The 26797-nt window shown below is 34.8% G+C and overlaps 1 protein-coding gene and 2 long non-coding RNA genes across 7 annotated transcripts in view; 2 read left to right on the forward strand and 1 right to left on the reverse strand.

Annotated features, from left to right (window-relative positions):
• The window catches only part of LOC127849905 (thioredoxin domain-containing protein-like), a 322209-nt gene that overhangs the window by 554 nt on the left and 294858 nt on the right, over positions 1–26797 (forward strand). Inside the window, exons 2-3 of the mRNA XM_052382656.1 lie at positions 204–264; positions 2248–2270. Coding sequence (XP_052238616.1) covers positions 204–264; positions 2248–2270 — 84 coding nt within the window. The remainder of the gene's footprint in view (positions 1–203; positions 265–2247; positions 2271–26797) is intronic.
• Positions 2495–3863, reverse strand: LOC127851095 (uncharacterized). Its single transcript, XR_008035661.1, has 2 exons — positions 3710–3863; positions 2495–2763 (listed from the first exon to the last, which is right to left on the reverse strand). It is a non-coding gene; the product is annotated as an uncharacterized LOC127851095 (long non-coding RNA).
• Positions 4865–26371, forward strand: LOC127851094 (uncharacterized). 5 transcript variants are annotated; one of them, XR_008035660.1, is made up of 7 exons: positions 4865–5042; positions 16076–16093; positions 20606–20679; positions 21094–21373; positions 22194–22277; positions 24931–25058; positions 26227–26371. It is a non-coding gene; the product is annotated as an uncharacterized LOC127851094 (long non-coding RNA). The 5 variants fall into 5 exon arrangements; XR_008035658.1 differs by lacking the exon at positions 16076–16093 and having other exon boundaries at positions 4866–5042; XR_008035659.1 differs by lacking the exons at positions 16076–16093; positions 20606–20679 and having other exon boundaries at positions 20979–21373.

Here is a 26797-nt window from a genome sequence, read left to right on the forward strand (position 1 = left end):
TAACGCTTGAGTGAACATGATAACATTTTCGAACTTTACTAAGAAAACGAAATCTGGATATTATACCGATTATTCTTTTCATATGTGTAACTATTAAGACATGTTGGGCCTTTCTATATTTTCTCATTGATGCAACTGATTTACACAATCAATATTCTAGCGCCAAATTGGATTTAACTAAATGTGTTCCATGTTTTTACCAGGTCCTACCAAGAGATTAACAAATGCGACCGTCTTGGTATGTGAGCAGAAACTAGTCATAGAGTAAAGAGGGTCACGGTAACACTAAATAGAAACGCAGATGAGTTTTGATAAAGAATGTCAAACAGATTTATGCTCCAAAACTACCGAAAATATGCGATGGATGAGTGTTCTAAAAGAGATTATTCATACGAATAACTTATTGTCTTTTCTTTTTACCCCAAAAAGGCAATATCATTGAATTAGAAAGGCGACCAGGAATATTTCATGGTGGACAATTAACAGTTGAGCACAAACACGGTAAATGATTTTTTTAAGTTACATTTGAAACTAGATGACAAGGTCCAATGTCTGGTGGATTGACTCAAAACCCATCCAGACATAGCCTAGTAGTCACCTTATCTCAACACGACTGAGGAAACCCCATCCAGACATAGCCTCTTAGTCAACTTATCTCAACACGACTGAGGAAACCCCATCCAGACATAGCCTAGTAGTCAACTTATCTCAACACGACTGAGGAAACCCCATCCAGACATAGCCTCTTAGTCAACTTATCTCAACACGACTGAGGAAACCCCATCCAGACATAGCCTAGTAGTCAACTTATCTCGACACGACTGAGGAAAACCCATCCAGACATAGTCTAGTAGTCACCTTATCTCAACACGACAGAGGAAATCCCATCCAGACATAGCCTAGTAGTCACCTTATCTCAACACGACAGAGGAAACCCCATCCAGACATAGCCTAGTAGTCACCTTATCTCAACACGACTGAGGAAACCCCATCCAGACATAGCTTAGTAGTAAACTTATCTCGACACGACTGAGGAAACCCCATCCAGACATAGCTTAGTAGTAAACTTATCTCGACACGACTGAGGAAACCCCATCCAGACATAGCCTAGTAGTCACCTTATCTCAACACGACTGAGGAAACCCCATCCAGACATAGCCTAGTAGTCAACTTATCTCAACGCGACAGAGGAAACCCCATCCAGACATAGCCTAGTAGTCACCTTATCTCAACACGACTGAGGAAACCCCATCCAGACATAGTCTAGTAGTCACCTTATCTCAACACGACAGAGGAAACCCCATCCAGACATAGCTTAGTAGTCACCTTATCTCAACACGACAGAGGAAACCCCATCCAGACATAGCCTAGTAGTCAACTTATCTCAACACGACAGAGGAAACCCCATCCAGACATAGCCTAGTAGTCACCTTATCTCAACACGACTGAGGAAACCCCATCCAGACATAGCTTAGTAGTAAACTTATCTCGACACGACTGAGGAAACCCCATCCAGACATAGCCTAGTAGTCAACTTACCTCGACACGACTGAGGAAACACCATCCAGACATAGCCTAGTAGTCAACTTACCTCGACACGACTGAGGAAATCCGAGACATATATAGCCTAGTAGTCGCCTTATCTCGACACGACTGAGGAAACCCCATCCAGACATTGCCTAGAAGTCACCTTATCTGGCCACGACAGAGGAAACCCCATCCTAGCCTAGTAGTCACCTTATCTTGACACGACTGAGGAAACCCGAGAGCACTGATAATAAAAATCTATTTCAATATTTAAGAATTTCATTTTGAGTGTTGATAAGTATTTTTATTTTTAACTTTATTTTTAGCATTTCATATCTATATTTTATTCTTATTGATAATTAAATATAATGAACAGAGACATGATATACATTAAAATGAATCTACAATTTATTGGAAATTTAAAAAAACGTCTGGTTAGAAAGTTATACAAACTATTTCCCAAGTAATAATCAATAGTTCATCACTAAGAATTAAATCAATAGATGATATTTGTTTACTTCTGAGCTATCTGAGCTAATACCGTACAATAATTCTCAGTTAAGGAAGAACATACAAATATTTACGAAAGATAGTGCGAGAGTAAATGTGAACCCTTTCACATTTTTCTCAGACCGATAGTTCACGATATTTTCCAGAATTTTTCTTTCGATATAGACGCTAATGGTTTTGAATATTTGTTTCATATTCTTAACATTTGAGACGTTTTCTTTCCGTTCTATTTACTTATAAATGTGAAGTATATAGTTCAAGTTGTCAATATTAAAGATTCCTGTTGGTTTTTAATAAATGATTGTCTTTTGTTTCAGGCGTAATTTGTATGGGCTGCAACTTACTCTGTTAATCGGAAAAAAGACTTTGTTTGAGTCGTCTTAACCGGAGTCTTAACCGGAGTAGCAACACGGTTTGAATTAACCTAATTAACCACAAATAACAACAAATGTCACAATAGGTTACCATGTATACAAATTTTTATTAAACAATTCCATGTAAATCAACAACTTTAACAAAAAATCAACGGAAAATCATAGCCATACCATTTCTTAACGAGCTTTGCACACCGACTTTATTTAAACGATTAAAAAGATAGGTCATGCAATATATCAGAGAGAACTCGACGCGAATCAAATGTCACTGTTTGTCAGCCATATTTTACCGGCTACTCTCTTGTTGAATATGTTCCGCCAACTGTTAGTGTCTCATCATTAAGTCTTTAACCTGCAAAAAAAACAACGCATTTGCAGTACAATCAATGTTTTTTCCTGCCAAACGTACATAGAAAAAAATGTCATGAAAAGTGCCGATACAGACAATTGTGTCTGCAAATAATAGCATTCCACACATGAAGTATGTTGTTTACACTATTGACGCGTGATGTCACGCGCACCTGCAAAGTTTACACTCCGACACTGGTTATCAAAAGTGGTGATATTCATATAACAGCGTATATAAAGAGTTGACAAAACATAGCTTTCATTCACAATAAATCACATATTTAGTAGTGTGGGTGTAAATAATGTTTTAATAAGCCATGTATATGAAAGAAAATAATGCATTTTGAAAACGTTATGCTTCTTGTTCTAATAATACGCTGTATACGCTGTGTACAGCACAATATTCGGTATTTTGCAGTAAGTTATCACAAATCCTTTTCGAAACCATGTTTTGACAAAAAGAACGAACCATCTTGCTATTATCAGATACTGTCCAGGTAGTTTCTTACTAACACCATGGTGTCATAAACCGCATGTGGAAGACGGATATGTGGTTATTTAACCAAATGTATGATACTTGAATCATAAGAATAGAACAGAGAATACTAGACACAATCTACATGTTGACATCCCGATATGATGCAACACGCTACATGCATACATCCCGATATAATGCAATACACTACATGTATACATCCCAATTAAATGCAACACGCTACACGTATTCATCCCGATATAATGCAACACGCTACATGTCTACATCCCGATATATTGCAACACGCTACATGTACACATCCCGTTGCCATGCAACAGGCTACACGTTTACATCCCGATATCATGCAACACGCTACATGTATACTTCCCGATATAAAGCAAAACGCTACATGTATAAATCCCGATATAAATCAACACGCTACATGTATTCATCTCGATATAATGCAACACGCTACCTGTTTACATCCCGATATAATGCAACACGCAATATGTCTACATCCCGATCTAATGCAACACGCTACATGTAGACATCCCGATAGGAAATTCAAGATCAATTGAATTTTCTTTAAAATATAAATGTACACACGTATAATCACACACATCACATATTCAGGCAAGTACAATAGCTACTCAGGGGGGCATTTCAGAAACGATCGTACGACAATTTTAACTAACGTGAGAATTGTGTGATCTTAATAAGTAGACGAACTAGCTCGCCTTGCTCGTAAAATATATACGGCGCTTGAGATGCCAATTAATTAAGTACTGAAAATGTATCATATGATATGGACTATGCAATTGTATGTCTTCGAAAAATCTATCGTATCGAAAATGTGTACTACGATGTTTATTGAAATGGTCCCCCAATACATACTTGCTAATTGATAGCATCATGTGATAACATTGTGATGCTTTAACTTTATCAATCAAGACCCTGAGCATCATCTGCATCTTCATAAATATGCGATATGTAGTCAGCTCGATAAGCGATAGCCGACATTCAGCCGTTTGAACTTGGTAATTTAATTCCCATATCGGTTTGGTCTCGCGTGCTGACCTATTTGAGAGGCGTGTTTACTTTCATTTGTACTTGCTTTGAAGAACCATACTTAGAAGACTGGTCAAAATGTCAGCCAAATGAATGCAATCATAAGACTTATAACACAAAGTTAAGCTTTATCACGCATAACCCGTGATGTAACATTTGGCTTTTTAGTTAAGGCAAGGTATACATCGCCAAACATTGAGATACACAACACATGTTGTACTAATAGACAGGACACACCACACAAAAAACACAATGATCAAACACAAAATATGGCGTTACTGCTTTTCAACGGTCTATGCAAAACAGTGGGTTTGCAAACCGGTTTTAAAGCTCCATGCCTTACCCATAACACAGCTTTCTTCATAAACTCTTAATAATGTAATTGTCTTGATAAGGTGTAAATTATTATGTACCCCAAGGCATCGCAATTTAAATTAAACAGCAATACAAGACATAATTCGTTTCAATTTCTTACCATGTAAAACTACTCACCGCTTAGATTAGTTTAAGCTACCTCTCGGCCTCGATGTGGTCCTTGACTTATCGAAACTTGATGATAACAGTGATTATATGTATTTATCATTATATTCAACGCATGCCATTGTACACATACGATGGCCAATATGTATGCAATCAAACTGATATTCATGTGCATTAGTGCACGTTGTTTCAGGACGGTACATTTAATAAAACAAGAACTAGAAATCGTAAACGCTAGCTGGGAACATGTGAATATATTGGTAAATATACTGTTTAATTTAATTGTGTTACGTTGTTTTCATATTGCGTACCGTGTAAACATTTGATCGTTTTTACAGATTATAATAGGTATTTCTAATGTTTCTTTTAACTGTCGACACAAACTAGTGAAAAATATATCACATTAATACACCTAGATTACTTTAATGACATTTATGTCGTCAAGATTTTCAAGATGAAATATATGTTGTTGTTTTTTTTTGTATCATTGAACAAGTTATAGTGGGACTAATTTATAGATATGGTTCAGTACAACTTGACAATCTAGGTCAGTCAAGGAAAATACCTAAAGTGACCGTTGTATACGAGTGGCCGCTGTAGACATGTGACCGCTGTATACAGGTGACTGCTGTAGACTGGCGACCGTTGTTCTCAAAGCATCCCTCAGTTTCAATGATATGATTGTTGTTAAAACCTCAAGAATTTGAAGACTTTACGTACATACGGCACTATACAATCAGTCAATCCAAATCTACGTTCGGAAGCTTTTGTTTGCAACTGGTCAAATATGTTATAAAGACTTGTTTAGTGAAATTAAAATAAAATAACAAAAAGGCCAAGAGATGTTTGACATGTAAAATCATATGGTGCTCCTCTACTTATAAGGCTTTTTCAAAACATTCCTCTGTGGTCAAAATAGGCCTTGCTTAAGGATGTGAGGGTAACATCTAAAATTCATATTTAGTATGTGACGTAAGATTATGGCCCCTTATACAGACTGTTCATTGGTAATAACATGATTATGCCTAATAACAAAAGTGTGCCATTTTGGCTCTCTTGTTCCATTATAAAAAAATAAAGACCCCTCAAGCTTTTGGTTTCAACTTCTCTTGGTGGATCACGCTAATACTTTCACAGTTGAATGACCTTAAGGTGTAGATGATTGCAAGTAAAATAATTGTTGGTGCAATGAGTTAGGCAACATTTTATCCTCTCATCTGTTTTAGCTCACCTTAGCATTACGTACTTAAAAATACTAATATGTCCGTCATTCTGTGCATTGGTGTGTGCGTATGTTTTTTTAAATGACTTTTTCAAACTTCTGGACAGATTGTAATAGAACTTAACGAGAATGATCCCTTGGTTACTCTCTTTCAAAGTTGTGCAATTCGTTCCGGTCAGTTGCATATTTAGGTTACTGGTGATAAAAAGAGATTTTAAAAAATCTTAAAAATCTTCTTCTCTGAAACACACAAGGTTTAGGGGGTTAATATTTGGTTCGTAACATCGCCTAGTAGTCCATAACTACAGAAAATCATGCACCTGGAGTTTAAAGTGACCATGATCCAGGTGTCACATAATTTATGAAATATTTGGTGTTTATCATCTTATTGTGGCCCTCTACAAGTTTGTTCAAATGGTTCCCGTTGGATTAAAACTTGCCCCGGCCCTGGGGTTTCTTGGTGATATTAGTGTTCTTTGATTGTTTAAATAAAACTAAAAAAAATATTGTTTGAGGAAATTATTTGCAATTTCATTGTAATAAACAATGCCAATTTACTGATAAAAGCATAACCATACTTTAATATAAGACATAAAGTAATATTGAGAAAATGATACATCAAACATAATGGCAAATGCCGTATGTTCGAAAACTGGATACAATCTTATATGATTGTCATAAACGATTTAGTTTAAAATGCTTGCCTAGCTAAGGAAACGAACATTATTTTGGAATTAGAACACAAATCGAACTGGATTGCTGAGCAAAATATACTAAAACAATTTATCCCGAACGATTGGACTGTAACATTGCAATCGACTGGATATTTTAAATTCCGCGATGAAAACAGATCTAAAAATATGGATTTAACAAAAACTAAATATCATTCTATAATTTAAATAATATAATACAAAACCAAATCATAAGTGCGAATAAATGCAATAAACCATACGTGCGTTACCGATGGACAAGAATTTTAAAATAAAAACGTATTTGGAAAACTGTATACGATTTTTATCGATAATTTTATTATCAACACAAAGGTTAAGACAGCTTAGATATAGACTATTCCCAAAATTATTCCAACCAATGAAAACCTGTTTACTTGGCAAATGAAAGATTCGACTCTATGCCTTTACTGTGGGGAATAAAAAACAATTATTCATTTGCTATTAGACTGCCCTTATGAATGCCCATTTTGGTATATTGTTCAAATAATTTTCCAGAAAATAGGATTGTCTTCTTTTCTTATTTCCCTTCGTAATATAATCTTCGGTTATAAAATAGAAAGTAATACATACAATAATAATAATATCATAAAAAGCTATGCTTGTTACTTAATAGAAAAATGTAATATTATCAGCGAGGGAAGATAAAAATTATTGATATGAAAAATATGCTTATGATAGATCTTCTGACTGTGCTGCAATATTACAGGACAAGAAATACCTTTCATAGTATACTAACAAAGTTTGTTAAACATTTTATTTTATAACACTCACATTATGTATATACCATAAATAACATTGTCAGAAATATTTTTTAGCAAATTGTTATTAAGAAATTAATTTATGTAAGTGGTTAGTTATATAATTTGAATCCCCAATAAAGATTAATAAATTATTGATGAAATATTATCCATATATTTCGAATGAAAGTTTAGGTAACTGTTAATGTATATGACGGTTCTTGATAATTGATTTGTATGTTGTTATATGTGTATACTTTTGAGAATAAATAGTTTGAAACCCCAAAACAAAAGGGTTACGGGTTTATTATTTGGTGTGTAACTTCGCATGGTGGTTCTCGACCACGTTGATACAAATCATGCTCCTAAGAGCAAAATCAGCCTTACTCTAGGGGCTACTTGTTGTCCTTATATGTATATAGAAATACTAGAAAAACATCTTCACTGAAACTGCAAGTACCCATAGGTTTGTTATGTGGCATGTAATATAATCATGTAATGTTCCTCTGAAAAGTATGTTTAAACCATGTACTTGAGTCAAAACGAGCCACGCCCCATGAACAAATTATTCATATACTGATCTTTGGAAAATTACATTAAAAATGTTATTCTCTGAAACCAAAAGTGTAAAAGAATTGTCCGCTTGATAATTTAAGTCCCCAAAGTGTGTGATTTTATCTCCTCTTAATTGATTTTAAATTTTTGAACTGCTCAAAATTTCATGTCATCATCATCATCATTCCCATGACCAGTCTGGCTGTTTGGGGGAAACGAAGGATGACGACAAAGATGTCACGTCGGTCATGCGCTGCTGCTCATCCATGAAAGGGACATCCACATTTTTTTCGCATTGTCAATCAAGCTTTTCTTCTGATGGCTTTGACGTATTTCAAAGTAGGTCTTGGATGATGACGAGTAAAAACCAACAAGCTGTCGCCGTTTGACGGTCACCAGTAGGGGTTCTTGTGGGCCAACAAGTGCTGCTGTAACGTTTCGGACGACCTCAGTGGTCTTTTGATCCATGTATGAGATGCGGAGCAGTCTTCGGAGGCGCTTGTGTTTAAAGGCCTGTATCCTGTGTTATTTGTCCTCGAAGCGCCGAGGTCTATCAGCCGTACAGTGGGAGTACGAGGTACTTATAGAGCGGCAGCCTCTACTTGTTTGGGAAGCTGATGGAGCTGCTTGTCCATTTCTCAGTTTCGCCATCGCTGCTGTCACAATGGTAATTCTTATTCGGACCCCAGAGGTACTGGTGCCATTCTTGGACACGGTTGATCCAGAGCACTTGAAATACTACACTGAGAGACTTTAAAAACGCTTCAGTCGTAAAAGTAACGAAATGGTAAAGTATACATTCTTCTATTTGTATGATATTTGGCAATAATGACCAAAGGTATGTTACAAGCAACTTCCGAAAAATTTATTAAAAAATTACAACCATTAAAGGACATATCACAGATATAGGGGTAACACCCTGAACATTGAAATAAGCAATTTAACAAAAATTGAGGGACTTTGAAATCGCTCCACTTTATAAAAACATTTTTTTCACGATTGAACAATTTAATAAGTTAGATTTTTAATATTATTAATTATATGTTTTTTACAAGTAAAGCAATTTATACCCGCTAAAATCCGCAAGGAAAATGAACGTTGCAAACAGCTAGCTAAGCTATTTACACGTATTTTGCAAGTGCTTCACGATTATATCCACGATTCTCCAGGGCTATGTCAAAGCTAGGCGATACAAAGAAACCGTATTAACTCCTGTTGTTGCTCCATTTATGCTGCGTAATCTCAGAGGAGGATTATTCCAACAAGACAATGAACCTGCACACTCGGCTCGATTTAAAAGAGCTTTTCTTACCACGAATAGAATTGCTGCGTTAAACAGGTCATCGCTATCGCCTGACATTTCTCCCATTGAGCATGTCTGGGACAAGTTAGGTAGACGCTTGAGAGCCCATCGTCCAGCCCCTAGAAATGTAAACCAATTACGTCGAGCCTCGATACGCGATTGGAATAACATTCCCCATCAACAAATTACAAACATTTTGTTGTCTATGAGACGTAGATGCACCGGCTGCATTGCTTCTAATGGAAGTAACACACGTTATTATTTTTTGTAAAATTGCGAATTTCAATGTTAAGGGTCATACCCCTAGATTTGTGATATTTCATTTAATTGTGATAATTTTTCAAGAACAATTTCAGAAGTTGCTTGTAACATACCTTTGCTCATTATTGCTAAATATCATACAAATACAAAAATGTATACTTTCCCATTTTGTTACTTTTACAACTGGAGCGTTTTTACAGTTTCTCAGTGTAGTGTTGTTGGTGCTCTTTATCATGTTCTAGGACTTCTCTATGCTGACATCCACCCTGTATGCTCTTGCTCTTTCATAGAGTTTGTTGGAAAGGTATGGAGTTCACTGCCAGTGCCACCAATGAGGTCCATTTCATTAGCGAATCTCAAGCTAGAGATGAGTTTGCTACTGATGGAGATAGAGTTGAGGTTGTTTTTAGGGTCTCCTGCATTATCCTCTTAAGGGAATGTTTAAAGGAAATGGGGAGAGCAGACTTACCTTCGGGACGCCCACTGCTATCGTGAATATTTGACCCATTAGTCTATTAAGAAGTACATGTACTTGGCTGTTAGCCTTTTAGGAGAGTTCTTGGATGACTTGCACCAACTGCTCTTCAATGTTCAAATCAAATCAAATTTTATTTTAAGTCGGTACATGTGTAACATTAAAACATTAGCTATAAATAGCTATTAACTACATTTACAATTATAACAGTAAATAGCATGCATAAATAAAACAAACATCAGCATTTAATGATACACAATCGATCCTATAGTATATTAAGACATCAGGTATCTAGAAACAGATATATTCATACAAAAACAAAACTAAAAGAACTGGCAGATTACAAACATCACAAATATAATTTGAAGAAATTATAAATTATATTAAAATTTATGTTAAAATTAATGTGGAAGTTGCTGATCTTGACCTATGTCTAAAAACTACAATAAAACGGAATACATAAGAAATTGAAAAAGGAAAATAAGCACAAAAGTGCGACAGGTAAGAAAAGTCTGAAAACATATATCCCCCAAAATCAGATTCGGAAAGAGCTGATCAGCAACTTCCTCACAAGTGCATGACATAATTGAAATATATTTCATAGTTAAAACATTAAAAGCAGCAATTGCATGCACACAAATTATGCAACAAGCAAAAGGGACTCACGCTCTTATGGCAATAGAGACAGGAAAAGGGATGATAACTTCACATAAAAGCAAAACAAGCAAACAAAAACAAGGAAAATGCAAGCAAATATAAATAGAGAGCAGTACAAATAAAATTAAATGCAAACAACTACAACTTAATACATAAGGCTATGTAACTGCGGTACAGAAAGAACAAGCGCAACTCTCTCCACTCCATGCGCTGACCAAACTTCGGAAGCAATTGTAGTTCGATTGGTCTCTGAAGTTTTGCGGTAGAGAATTTCAAAGATTGGCTGCGCCGAAGCGGAAAGAGCTGATGCCGTATCGTGTTGTCCTTACCTTAGGTATAACAGTAGTATTGGAGTACCTGAAAGAATATGAAGTCTGTTAAATAGTTAACAAGTCATGTAAATATGAAGGTGCGTATTTATTTATTATTTTGAAAGATTCTAAAGCTATAGATCTTAAGTCACGTATAGTCAAAGATGGTAATTAAAATTTGGATAATGGTTCACAATAGGTAGGAGTATTATCTGAGTAGATAAAACGAAGTGCACGCTCTTGTATTTTCTCATTTTTTTAGTGTTTACTTTGCCACAGAAATGCCATGTTAACGGACAATAATTACAATTTTACATAATAAATGAATAATATCTGTTTATCTTACCTAATTTACATAGTTTGTTCCCTAGTCTTTTAACGTATTTAATTGTCTTGATTCTTTTCTACAAATATTGGAAATATGAGTATCAAAATTAAGAATGACGTCAATGGTGACCCCCAATAGTTTGACTTCCTCGTCACACTTAAGTTGAGAGCCATCCAAAGTCAAAGAAAAATTAGAATCATGTGTTTTCTTACCAAGTGATATTGCTTTAAATTTATCAGGATTTGCTTCCATTTTGTTATCCGAGACCCATTGAATTAATGTCACGCTATCATTTTCTAATGTATGTTTGACTGTATCCAAATTTTTATCAGAGAAAGAAAGGGGATTGTCATCTGCGTAATTGTAGAGCTTGCTATTTTGTACAAAATGAAAAATGCCATTAATAAAGATATTTAAAGGGACAGGCCCCAGAATAGATCCCTGAAGAACGTCCTTATATCGGCTTGGAAATGAGCTTTTAATATCATTTAAATTTACACATTGTTTTCTGTTTGAAAGATTACTGTTAATAAGTTCGAATGCACTGCCTGTGACACCATATGCTTCAAGCTTTAGCAACAGCAAATCATGAGGGAGGCGGTCAAATGCTTTTGACATTTCCATCAAGATTGCTGCGACATATTTATTTTCATCAAGGTCTCTTTTCCCGTCTTCTATTGCCCTAAGCTGCATGGACTGACTTCCATATCCAGTACTAAAGGCTGACAGGGAAGCATAAAAATGTACATTAAAAAGGTCAACTATCTGAGTATTGATGGCTCTTTCAAATAATTTTGATATAACAGGTAAAATTCTAACTGGTCTATAATTACCTTGATCTAGTACTATTCTTTTTATGCAGGGTTGCCACCTGTGCTAACTTCAATTGATCTGGAAAAACTGCAGTAGAAAAATATTGATTGATGAGGTTTGTTTATGGAACCACAATTGTAGATTTTGCTAATTTAATCAGTTTACTTGAAATGCCATCAATACCCGTTGCTTTCTTACAATTTAATTTATCTATTTTCCTGTCAACAAAATTAATCTTTACTGGTTCAAAATAAAAGTTTCATCGGTCATTGTTTTCTTTATGCCCAGCTATTTTAATTATACTAGGGCGTTTCTTATTTACTGGAATACTATCATTTTCAATGCTCTTGGCTACATGTACAAAAAAGTCATTAAAATATCACATACATCTTGTTGGTCATTCAACAGAATTATTTTCACAAAAAACTGTATCCTTATGAGTGTTTGATTTGTTTGGATTGGCAATCACCATCACATCTGTCAATGAAGTATGTGTTAATAAATATTCGATATATTTTTGTAACCAGATTCCTTTGTTTTCTAAAATTTTCACAGTTTAAAGAAGATTTGTCTTTGTTATATTTGTTTAAAAGCATTCTCTCTTTGTAAACTGCTTGTCTCAGAGCTCTATTCATAAAAGGTGCTGGCATATCTATAACCCTTTTCCTTCTAACAGGGGCATGGTTGTCAGCCACTTTAATAAATGCATTACTAAAATTGACATAAGTGGTATTGACATTGCCACAAGGTTCAAGGTAACACATAGCTTGTGAAAGATACCTATTGAAAGCATCAGTATCAAAATTTGTAAATCTTCTGTAAGTATGAAAATGTTTCTTAACTAGTGGTACTTCATGTTGAAATTGTGCTTTAATAATATTATGAACATCACTTAAACCGCAATTAAAATTACATGTACGACTTATTTATAAACTACTGTTGGTTAAAAAAAGATCTTAAAGTGTTGGTTTACCTTTTTTTTTGTAAAACAAGTGGGTTTCTTTAAAATATTTGTGAGGTCAAAATATATATCACATGCGTTCAAAATAGGCTAACATTTCTAGGCCTGTAACATACCACAATTTAAATCCCCTATTACCATACAATTATAAGTTTTAGACAGTATTTTATTCATAGTCATATAATAATCATCTTGAAATGTTGCATCAGATAAAGACGGTAGTTTGTATGATCCACATATTATCCATTTTGAACCATTTAAATTTACTTCTACATATATTGATTCAATGTCTTTAAATTCAATGTCACATACCATATACCCTGCAATGTCTGAAAAATGAAAGTGCGAACAAGTCCACGCATCGTCAGATTTACCAAGCTTATATAGTATGTTTGGGTGATCCTTTCACATGAGATATGGTTCCATATAGATAGCTCTACCATTACACGGTATTGGCCTGTGGCATGACCACAAGGGTCTCTCCCAGGACCTGGGTTCAGTATATCGCCACAGACATGCATTAGCATAAACGCATGTTTTGGCGTGATAATTCGAACAGTAATATATAATGGAACAGTTCTATTAATTTTAATAGCATAGAAAAGTATGGTCCACTTGTTGACAGTTGGTTCTGGTACTTAAGTACATGTGAAGCTATTGAGTATGTCGTTATCCAAAATACCGTTGTTCGAACTATGTTCAACTAAGTTGAACCCTCAGAACATGCCATCGACCATCATGTCTCACGCGGTCGAAAGCTTTCTTAAGGTCGATTAAGTTGTGAAAGAGCTCGAGTTTGTGTTGCAGATGTTTCTCGATAATAACTCTGCAGTTAAAGATATGTTCCACTGTGCTTTGCCCAGCTCTGAATCCTGCCTGCTCTTACGCCAGAAGTTCAAATGCCTTATGTATTCAATTGCTTGAGGATGATGACTTTGCTGTGATGGGAAATGAGCCTGATGGTGTGGAAATTCTGGAATAGCTTGTGGTTTCATTTGTGAGGTAGCGAGATAACCAGAAATTGTTTCCACTTCTTGTAGAACTTCTCCTCCCAGATCTTCTGACATAGTACCGCCAAGCTGTTATCGTTGCATCTCTTATTTGCTTAATCAGATAAAAGAGGCCAAGGAAGTGTGGATTGAAGAGAATGCAAAACAAGATGACCAAAGGCAGCGGTAAGAAGGCTTAAAGCCTTCAAGACCCACACGAACACTAGTTAGCCCAAGGCCAGTACTATAACCGACGCTAATGGTACCCTCCTAACAAGTCCTGAATAGAAGGACTGAATGCTGCAATGACCACTTTCACTACCCGCTTTCAGAACGATCCCAGACCATAAGCGGATGACTGATGGATTTATTGATTGATTGAATAGCAATATATAATGTCAAAATACATAGCAATACAAGTATGTCACACATATGTACTTATGAAAGAAAGAAACATACATGAATTAAACGAGCCATGACAACCATTATTATATGTCAAGGATGACACAAAAAGCGTTTGAAAAACACGTATTTCCATTGTGGTTGTTGGTGTATAGTGTTGTGTGACATAGGAAGACATAATTAGATAGAAATATATATCACTGTTTTGAGTATCTTCATCTAGCCACCTTAACGAAAGGCAACTGTACATAACAAAAAACATCTAAGCTGCACCTTGTTTGAAATTATTCAGTTTTAAAATATAAAAACTTAGTACCTTTAACTATTCTAAAATAGTGCTAAGAACGACATGCATTTAGATTTTAAAACTAGTAAAAATTAAGTGAAACAAGCAATTTACAATCAATCTGAACAACTTAAGACAAAAACGTATTTTAAAAAAATGGCTAAGAATCAAGTAAATTAAAAAAAAATGCTCCTTAGCAGTTGTCGACAGTAGCAGATTACGACATTCAGTACTTACTAAATGCAGAGGTGGAGGAGAAAGTGCGCCTTTTGAAGGCATGGAAATAACGGGATTGGACACATTTTTTTTTTAGCTGATCAAGCACTGAGAAGAGGACAAATGTGTACGTAAAGTCTTCAGATCATTGATGTCTTAAAGAAAGAAATGTTGATGTGTTGAAATTTGCCAGAATTATGGCCTTTTATCTGTTTTTCCACTAAAGATTATATATTCCCAAAATGAGTGTTTTGCTATTCCCTTTCACTGCTGTGTAAATCTTGCCGAAACTTTAACAGTTTACTAATGAAATCAATGTGAATATGATGGTAAAAAAAAAAGAATTTTGACACCAACCCATTTTTGATGAGTTACGGCGCTATGCGTTTTTTACATTTGTAGAAAACAATATTTTATTTTTGTGTGTCGAAATATGTGCCATGGTGCCATCAGTGTCTGTTACACATTTCTAGTTTCTTTAGTAGAATATATCATTATAATAAAAAATATTTTGTTTTAACTTGTGTACAAAACTCTACTGTAAATGCGTGGACTTTTTTACCAAACTTAAACAGCTGAAGAACAATTATGTATAGGTGATCATAAAGGAAGTGTTTTTTTGTGCAATCAATTTTTGCAGACTTATGAATGTTTGGTATGTTTTCCGTAGTATTTGTTAAAGTATTCAGTATATTAACATGATTTGTAGTGATAATATGTAGTTGATTATCTATCTTGTCTTTGTCCGAAAATGTGGCTTATCTTCATCTGTATGATATGGACTGAAAGCAACACATAATTAAGAGTATTGTAGAATCACTTTAATGGATTTTTTTTCTTCATTAATTAGTTGTATTCTTAATTTTTGTTTCCACGTCCTTTTCCTCATTTTTGCGGAGTAGTTCTGAAATTTAGTTTTTCAGAATTTACTCTTACGAAAAACATATCTTTTACATGGAATATAAAAGCTAGATATAATTAAAACTTTCAGTTGGACATTTTGTTATGATCTATAAGGAAATCTTTATAAATAATTTAACTTTCAGACTGGAGGAGGATGTTTTGTATGTATTGTTTCAGTGGTACACTAGATAGGCATGTATGCACACTTCAACCACCAGTTAATAACTAGGAGTGTCCTTCTTAACAAGGAAGATTTAAGGCTCGATATTGTATGCATAATGAGAAATGGTCATCTGCCACTAAGTGATGTCTGGCCACACTCACATTAACAATAACATTATTGTTATCTTGGACTTAAAAAAGTATTGTTTTGTATGATCACCCATCAATGTTTAAGGATTAAAAATTCAACTTGTGCACATATTATACAATTTGAAACAATCCCAACAAGATACTCTGCAAATTATTTATAATATACTGATATTTAAGTCATAAACAAGAGTGTATTAGAATGCATCAATATGCTTTGTTTAGAATGCATCAATATGCTTTGTTATCGCTTTACCAATCATTATAGTACTTGCACATTACTGCATACACACGTGCTATTGTTCCATACACTTTCCATACAGCAATAATTTCCACTTTTCCATAAAATATAAACTTGGCTTGCATATGCATTTTGGTCGAAAATTATAGAACTTGTATGGATTTAAATAGGTTTACAATTCAACTACAATGTACAATACCATTATAAACTTGAATTAGTTCTTATAATACTACCAATCGCAACATGTTTTCTGTCGAGAGTTAAGTAAATTAAAGAAAGTTTTATTTTTAAAAATGCAATTTGTTTTACTGGTTTTTATTCTGATTTTGCAAATTTTGAAACTGGTGAAACCGGTATTGTAACGTAAGCTCGGTTTATAAACAATATACTTGCATTTTGAAAATAAGAAAATGAAATTTGCGAAACTCTAGGTTATATATTTAAGCAATGATATAGTTAAAAATTCAGCATGGGACGTGAATCGAGATTTGTTCAAATCTGCAGTCACTTTGAAGAAATCGAAGTTATATTTAAAGCTGGCACTTAAAACTGAAATGGATTAAATTAGAATGAAGATCATTTGACGAAAGTGAAAAACATAAGTAATACAGTGTTGACCGAGGCAAGAAAAATGTAACAATTAAAAATCTTAATTTTATTCTTATCCTTTTAAAACTGTTATATGTTTAAAGTTTGATCCATTTGTTTAAACATCGGTTTCAATACATGTTCATGAAATGCACTGACAGTTCAAACATTGTAAATATTCATGATTTGTAGGGAATTTCTATGCAATTGAGACATAGCACAATGGATGACAATTGTTTTAAACACAGGAAAAAATGCTTACAAATCTCACAAGAATAATGTAAGTCGAGATATACCTAATATTTACAACCAAACGACTAACCAAACGACAACAGAGAGATAAACATGTGTATGTTTTACATATTAAGCGAAACAAATTATAAGAATTTTCTATGTTTGAAGATACAGATCATCTGTCAGTATTTTGTTTATCAGATGATGTATGTTGTTTGTGGTTGGTTTTTAAAGAAAAATATACAAGATAAAAATATCATCATGTTGCGTTTGTTAAGAAAGTTTTATATAATGCAACTGTTTCAATGGTTTTTAATATACTAAATATTAAAAATAAATCACAATTTGAACAAGTTTCTGAATAGATTGTGTTACAATGTTGAGGCGTTTGTGACTCAATTAAAAAAATGTTTCCGATTTTTTATTTATTTTACAAATTCAGCGGCTTATGTCTGCCTCACAATAATATAAAGAAATCCCTGGTTTGTGAAGGTAGATCCAGAAATTCTAAGATAATCAGTTCAGAACAATATGCGTCCTTACATGCGAGATAAAGAAGAATTATGAAAAACAGATCATTTCTTGATTATGCAGCGCAGTAAAACGACATTATTAGTACAAATGGCATATATAAGTGAATCAAAGACATTTATCCGTATTAGCTCATCTATTTTTTTTAATTATCAGCTATTGTCATTACCTTGGCGTCGGCGTCGGCGTTGGCGTCGGCGTCCGGTTAAGTTTTGCGTTTAGGTCCACTTTTCTCAGAAAGTATCAATGCTATTGCATTCAAACTTGGTACACTTACTTACTATCATAAGGGGACTGGGCAGGCAAAGTAAGATAACTCTTGCGTGCATTTTGACAGAATAATGTGCCCTTTTTATACTTAGAAAATTGAAAATTTTGGTTAAGTTTTGTGTTTAGGTCCATTTTATTCCTTAAGTATCAAAGCTATTGCTTTCATACTTGCAACACTTACTAACTTTCATAAGGGGACTGTGCAGGCAAAGTTATGTAACTCTGACTGGCATTTTTACAGAATTATGTGCCCTTTTTATACTTAGAAAATTTAAAATTTGGTTAAGTTTTGTTCTTAGGTCCACTTTATTTCTACAGTATCAAAGCTATTGCTTTCATACCGGCAACACTTATAAACTATCATAAGGGGACTGTGCAGGCAAAGTTATGAAACTCTGACTGGCATTTGGACGGAATTATGGGCCCTTTATACTTAGAAAATTGAAAATTGGGTTAAGTTTTGTGTTTTGGTCTACTTTGCCCCTAAAGTATCATAGATATTGCTTTCATACTTGGAACACTCGCAAACTATCATAAGGGGACAGTAAAAGGACAAGTTGCATAACCCTGGTTTTCATGTTTACGGAATTATGGCCCTTTGTTGACTTAGTAACTTTGAATATATGGTTAAATTTTGTGTTTCGATCCACTTCACTTCTAAAGTATCAAGGCTATTGCTTTCAAACTTCAAATACTTTCATGCTATCATGGTAAAATTATTAAATTTTGCTAAAATTGCCATAACTTCTTTATTTATGATTAGATTTGATTGATACTGTGACAAAACTACTCTTACCTGACATACCACAATAGACTCCACCCAAACCATCCCCCGTGCCCTCCCCCCCTCCCCCCCTTATTTTTTTTATATTTTTTTAAGATCATCTCACAAATGACCACCCCCCCCCTCCCAATTTTTTTTTGGATCGGTTAAAAAGACACAAATTTTTATTTGTATTATTTTATTTTTGAAATACCGTCCAACCATCGCACCCAAGAATCCCCCCCCCCCCGATGTTTTTTTTTTGCATTTTTTTCGCATTTTTGGAAGATAATGTAATAAATGTCCACACCCCCACACTATACACCCCTCTTCACTCCACCTCTCCCTCCTTTGTGATTTAAATTGAGAGTCCCTTCACCTTTAAAAAGAAAATAGATGAGCGGTCTGCACCCGCAAGGCGGTTCTCTTGTTGTTAATTTCGTCTTTAATTTCCTTTTTTTGCTTTATATTTGTACTAAATAACACCATGCACATGACGGCACATTGATTATTCCCCAAATAATGTGAATGAAGCCAACATAACTTAGAATTGTTAAGGTGTGTTGACATCACGGATAATATTTGTCTATGTTTTTCGTGGAACAAGGACGGATTATAGATTGGACATCGTATTATAAACTAAAAATAACTTCATCGGAACCCAAAACCGTTGGTAAATACCGCAATAAGTCAATAACCAATTAGCTATAACAAATTTTAAGCATAATATAAATACTAATGTTAATTTTATCTTGGTTGTATCTAATAATAAAAACTAGGAATTTTAAAAGTTTGATGAGATCAAAGTCGGTGCCTTTGAGGATTTTACAACATTTCAGGTAAGTATATCTAAGTTACAGTACAGATCAAGTCAAGCACATTTTTTGTCTTCTAAACGCGAAATCTAACGATAAGGCAAAAGACAAAAGTATCTCTGTTCTGATTTAAACAGAGCATATAATCAACACTACAAAAGTCAGAATCTTCATCTGGTAAATTTCTAGGTAAAGGTAAGTTGGAGTTAAAACCTTACTCGACCCATTCGGTTGCGCACAGTGTTTTGCAAACAAGGGCTCATTGCCTATAAATGAGTACAATCACACAAATTATTTATATTCAATAATACAAATACATATCTTAGAAATTGATTTAAATTCAAAGCTTTTATTAAACTTTGGCGTTTATCAATGATCAGATTGTGGTTAACTCCGGCATCTCGTTCATTCATTCATTTAATCCGACAATTCGTATTACGTTCATAGGAAGATATATTTAAATAATGGTCGTCACATCCGATTCGCTGTAATAAACCGAAATAACGACATAACAGTGTCGTTATTAGTGTTAGAAACAGACACCAGAAACATCACGCAAACAGCATTTTAATTCGAACAACCACAGAAGCAACTCTGGTTTCTCAACTTGCCGATAACATTTGGTGTTAGCTTCTCCTCTGAAAATTGTATAGGAGATTTACCTGAAAAAATTCACGTGCCGAAAGTTTGTTTCAAAAGTATTATTTAATGTCTGTTTTTCCACAATTAACGATCACTTATCCTTTTATTGCCTGCTAATAGCAACACTAGCTAGCTAATTATTAATGCTGACATCTTATCAGCGATAAAGATCGTTTTATTTTGATAAGAGACAATAATATCTTCGAGTGTTTATTTGACTGATATACGAACGTGAGAAATGACATTGGGAGTGAAATATACTGGTTATTTGCCGTTATAGACACGTGACCGGTTTTCTCAGATGTAATATAGAAGGATTGCCGTGGGGGAATCCAGACTGACCGCTGTTAGCAGGTGACCCTTGTTCTCTGGTGGTATCTAAACCAGATTGGACTGTATTTCCTTGAAATAGCATTATTGTTAGTGTTAAGTGTTGAGACCTCTCTAACTCTAATGCTAATGAATAACTAGTATTGTTATTAAAATGAAAAATGAATTTAATATTATATACCTCGTAGGTACAATATGAAATAAATTTAAGTATTATTTAAGTATTGTTATGTTAATTGCAGAATTCCTTACAAATTTATTGACTTAATAAATGCTTGCATGCATATGCTTTACGTTACTATAATAGTGCTTTTGTCAACCAGTCGGAGCGCATGAGCGTAAAACTCCTTATTGTAAACAATACAAATCATATGTTATAAACTGTAACCTTGATGCAGAGTCGTTTATCACGTTGCGAGAATTGTTACGGAATTGTAGAGGATTAACAAAGCGGTCTTCGTCAAAGTGGACATTGAAGCGAAAGCGACACGACTCAAGAAACCGAAAAACAAACAATCTTGAATTATTTGGGAAATCCAATAACTCATCGTTATGCGAACAAGTTGCTATCAGATCTTCGGCTACATCTTGCTGGCGATCACGAACCTGGCATTGATCCTCGCGTTTGCAACGCCCTTCTGGGTCCAGTATGGGTCTGACAGGGCTTTGGGGCTGTGAGACAATTGCAGTGGGACTGACTGCGAGTGGAGAGATGCAGGTTAAGTAGCTGCCTTGTATTTTGTTTTGTGAAATTATTTTCGATAAAAAGCTGTTTATAGGCTTATAAATAGCATATTGATTTGGCGATGGACATGGGATTTTACGCATTGTCTGATAATAGACACGCATGAGAACGACTAGACGGCTAACATCATTTTATATGGGTTTCTAAATAATAGTAAAAAGCAACACGGAGTATCTTTAAAGACAATTTATAAGGCTTTTATTCTGATTTTTGACTAAAAGGTTGACAATTTACGTTTACAAATAATTTATATAAAACAAAGGTCTGATTATTGTTAATGTATTTTACACCATTTTTAGTTTTTTCCACTGCATGAACTTGTGGTATATGGTGTATTTCATATTAATGTCTATAAGTGGTAATTCGTATGTAGAATGTTTATAAATAAATACAGAGTACATATCACAATTCCAATGCACTTTTATACGTGTACATGTTGATATAATGATGTTGATGTAATAATAGGACATATTCTTTACTCATATATACACGTATATTCAAACCGCACGCGTGCGTAGGTATGAACCTAAATGTATAAATGATACTACACTTGATTATACTTAATGTGTCATAACATGGCGATATTTCTTTTACAATATTTTGTTCTTCACGAATGACATATATGCTATATAAGTATTGTATTAAGACACAGTTTGCTATACAAAAATGGTAACCAATTGCGTTTTTAATGAAAAATCAAACCATGATTTTTTTTTTGCTAGAACCTTGAAGTGAGACTGTGTAAGTGATAGAAAACAGTCAGATTTTGAAGCATAATGATTCTGGCTTTCAGGGACCATTTGCAGACAGGCTGAACACACACTGTCCATGGTATCCCGCAGAATGGAAGAAAATACGTTTGCAGAAAATGCACCAGGTTTGTGCTGGAACGCTAGCTTTTTCTGCTGAAACTCAAGTGTTTGCAAATACCCAATTATTCAAAATAAAATTGAGTATGTCATGATAAAACTATTAGTATATCAGCTTTCGGAACAAAAGAGAATAGCAATAATAAAAGAACTTTCGTTCGGACTAAATAAACAAGTCAATAGACTACCGTAACGAAAAATTAAAATCACTTCTTTCATATGTTACTACAAGACCAGTAACTCGAATTAGATTGTGCCTTTTTTTTCCAAATTTGCTTAGGTATCTGAATTATCTAGTTTAACGTAAGTCTCGCAACATTGAATCCTTGTGAAAACTACAAAAGTCTCATATTTTATCGAATCTTTTTACAACTGACCCAGAACCTTTGTTCGAATGACATGTAAACGGATTTAAAAAATGTTTCAGGTTAAATTGAAAATATGATCGCAAAGAGCAGGGCAATTTTCTTTATAAGACTTAAGCGAAGACTTGTGAACATTCTGAATGTCACATTTTTGTCAAATCGTCATTAAACTCAATCAGAACATTTATAATAGTGAAATTTCGGACCAGTTTAAATATGCGTCCGGTCTTTTAAAGAACATAACTGCAGCTGGTTGGCGAAGATTTCCTTACATGGCTATATGGAAACCTTATAACACTTTAACAATCACTTTTTATGTTCAATCCCCATGAAACGTTATCACACATTTTGTCTAATGATATCTCCGCGTTCAAACATGGTTCCAGGTTAAACACGTGATAAGACACATTTTTTATACATACATAATAAACGTTGCTTTGATTTGGTAAGTTGCTTAGGTTTTCGGGTGTTTGACCTTCTTGCCTTTGAATCAGTAACGTAAAATCCAGCAGCAATAATATTATAATCACAAAAAGGTGAAAACATATTAAAACTGTGAGGCTGGCCACAGTTAACAATTGCCTAACAATTTTTAAGAAGAATTAAATTTTGAATACACAAAAATGATGTGTAACAATATTTATGAACACACAATGCACGTATTTTTTTTATTAAAAACAATAAAAGACAGTCCTGTAACGATCCTTAAGTTGTGTTTGTTCTTTCAAATGTGCATATTTTTGACGAGTGAGAATTTAGGAATATGGGTGAGGAAACAGTTTATCACTCACGCGCACGAAAACAACGGAAAGTTCATATTCATACAAGTTTTTTTTTTTGTCGACTTTGTCATATAATTCTGAGGATTGAATAAATTTAATTTTTGTGCAGAAACACGTTATATGCCCATATTTGTTCAAACAACAGAACAATGATATTACCGAATTTCTGTTCGAGGTACTGCGTAATGGGCTCATCTAGACAATATAATTTGTGCCTGACTCATTGTACAATAAGAATAATGCAGTGATCGATTGAGTTAGTTTATTCATACATGCCTTTGATTTGCCTTTAACATGCAGTATAGTATTATATGTCTGTTTATTTTATCATTGCTCAATGCTTTGGTCTCTATTTGTTCAAAGCTACGCTGCCTAGTTCAGCATGATTCAATGACATTGCATGCATATGCCAAGGCTTTCTTTCTATTTTCGGTCGTGTTCAATTACATGCCATCGAGTCCCGATGTAGTTAAATACGTTGTTTTCTTTTTCAAGTGTAGAACAAGGCTTAATTCTATATTTCAATTAAGGTTTAATGCTATGTTCTATATTTTAATGTAGTTTAATTTCATGATCTCAATTGACAGTGAACTCCATGTCCAGTGTGGATATTGGCTATGTTCTATATCCCCAGTGTGATTCAATGATGTGTTAACAAGTCCAGTGAATTTCATTGCTGTGTTCTATATTTGAAGTGAGGTTTAATTCCTTATTCTCTACTCCCTATGCGGATCAAATCTAGGTTCTCCACGTTTCAATATTATACCATATATTTTTGAGACATTTCAATCATGCCTGCTTTATGTTCAGTATGGTTCAAGCTTATGAAAAAGTGGGGGTGAACGGATACGGCCGATTCCGTGGCCTATTGAAAACGCGATCGAAAATAAACGATTTTGAAACCTCGTTGCATATAACACTGGAAGCATTATCCGCATATTGGATATGCGAGTTGCATTTTGTTTCCCAATCTTCCAAAATCGTTGTTTGAAAATGTGTGTTTTTTTGTTTGCTGTATTGCTTGCTAAAGGTTCGTAACGTTGTAAACAAATTTAAGTTTATTTAAAGAACGAACAACTCTCTCTGAATTTCGGTGATTGACAACACATGTGTAGGTGCACTCATAAAATAAACATTGTATATACATGAGAGAGAAATAACTATTCCGGAATGGTTAAGGTAACCGTCTTGTTGAGCCGAAGTTGGACATGTCTGCTATCATCAATGAGGAAAAAATTCACCAACTACGGATCTAATGGTAATTTGTAGTTAATTTAACACTCTAAAAAGTGTCCATCATATTGAGAAACTAAATTGGTTGCCAGCATTGTTTACAAGGTTCTCCAGGTTCAGAGTGGTTGAAGCTTACGACTGCAATGTCCATTATGGTTAAAGGCTATAACATCCTCTTTGTTACGTCCCCTATTTGCATTATGGTGCAACGCTATGTCCTGCATTTTCAGTATGATTAAAGGCGACAGTGAGGCTCATGTCGTTCTGTCTTGTATTTTAAGTATGGTTCAAGGCTACCCAAGGGCTCATGCTGGCGGCACTGGCGCTTGGGATCCTGGCGTTGATCGTGCAAATCTCTCCATTTGCTGTACGTGCAATCGACCAACTTATTGGTTGCTCGTCATAGCAGGTAAGTTATCAATGTTGCCACAGCTGTAGCCCACATCAATTAATCTGTGGGTTTCTTTTGTAGCAAGTTTACCATTATTGCAGCGAACAGCTGTGTCCATCATTTGCCGATCTGTGGGTTCTATCAACAATCATATTAATATGTTATCACAGATGTAGCCTTCAATAGTCCATTTATGAGTTCCTCATCGTCGTACACAAAGTCACCAGTATAACCACAGTTGCAATCCCCATCGGAATACCTGAGGGTTCCTCTTTGTATCAAATCTGTAATCAATGAAGTCACACATTTAACCCCCGTCAGATAATGTGTGGTTTATCATCGTAATATTGTAGTCACAACGTTAAGCGTCATCATCTAATTAATGAGTTTCTAGTTGTAACAGTATTGCCACAGCTGTAGCCCAATGCGTCAATCTGTGGGGTTTCCTTTATGGCAAATAATTAATCAATGTATCAACGTTTTAAGCACTCATCAGAAAATATGTGGGGTTTTCATTGTGTCAGAAAGGCATTTGTAGTCAGCGTAAACCCGCCTTGATATATAGTAAAACATGAATACTGCATTATTTATGAACAATTGTGTGACAGATAGAGGTTATTATCTTTGGACATATAAGCAGCAAACAAACACTTTTTTTTACAATATCTACCGAGATTATTATGTCTGGTTGTTTGTCTTTTGTTGGTCTTTCTCACACCAGTTATATATGTATGATATAATGTGTATTTGTTGAAAATTTGGGTAAAGGCGACAAATTCGTATAATTTTGGGGGTAAGAGAAATTGAGATTTTAGGTCGAGGTTGTTGGAGACTGAGGTCGATGTAGTTTGTATTTAGGGGTTGGGGTCACATTGATTGGATTCGATGTGGTTGTGGTCGAGATGATTGGGGTCGAGCGGTGTTGTGGTCGAAGGTGGAGTGTGTATATTGGTTTGTAGGCAATGAGTTTTGATTCGAAAGGATATCTGGTGTTTAGGGTAGGGGTAGAGGACTTTGGTGTTTATGGACGTGTGAGGATTTAGGGCGGGTTGTGGTCGATGGAGTTTTAAGGTCGAGCTGTAAGGTCAATCTTGTCGTAATATCGCGCCACTGTTTATCCGTATTTAATAATTCAAACAACTAATGAAGTCAAACTCATACAAATCACTGCACATGCGTTTTTCAGGTCTCTGTATCGCCGTGGCGTTGGTCGTGTTTGGAATTAAGGCGAACCAGGAATGGAAGATATACTGCCAGATGGATAATAGCTCCAGTGGACGCTTTGGCTGGTCCTTCTGGACCACCATTGGGGCTGTAGGGGGTGCGCTTCTCACTTCAATCATCTACTGCTACATGGACCGGCAGTCGTCATGAATAAAAATTTCGCACGAAACATGTGCAGTCATTATATAGATCATTTAGTTTATTAACTTTCTTCGTCTTAAAGCTGACCGCGCTAGGACGTTTGTTCAAAGCAATGAAATTGCATGGTACGGTCATACAATATTTACAGACGAAATGTGTATTAAAAAGATCAGCAGTTATACATGATTTTTCAAACCTTTGTAAGCAATGAAAACTGTTTTCGAAAGTTGGTTGGATTCCAGAGACCACGCATTAATAAAACGTATCATATTGTCCCGGCTGTACATATGTAATCAATTCATCGTTCACATCAAAGTCTAAACAAACAGCACATTTTCCATTTGTTTTTTCACGTCAATATTTCCATATTCATGTTCACTCATATTCGTTTT

The sequence above is a fragment of the Dreissena polymorpha genome, chromosome 11 (genome assembly GCF_020536995.1).
Source record: "Dreissena polymorpha isolate Duluth1 chromosome 11, UMN_Dpol_1.0, whole genome shotgun sequence".
In the NCBI taxonomy this organism is placed as follows: Eukaryota; Metazoa; Mollusca; class Bivalvia; order Myida; family Dreissenidae; genus Dreissena; species Dreissena polymorpha.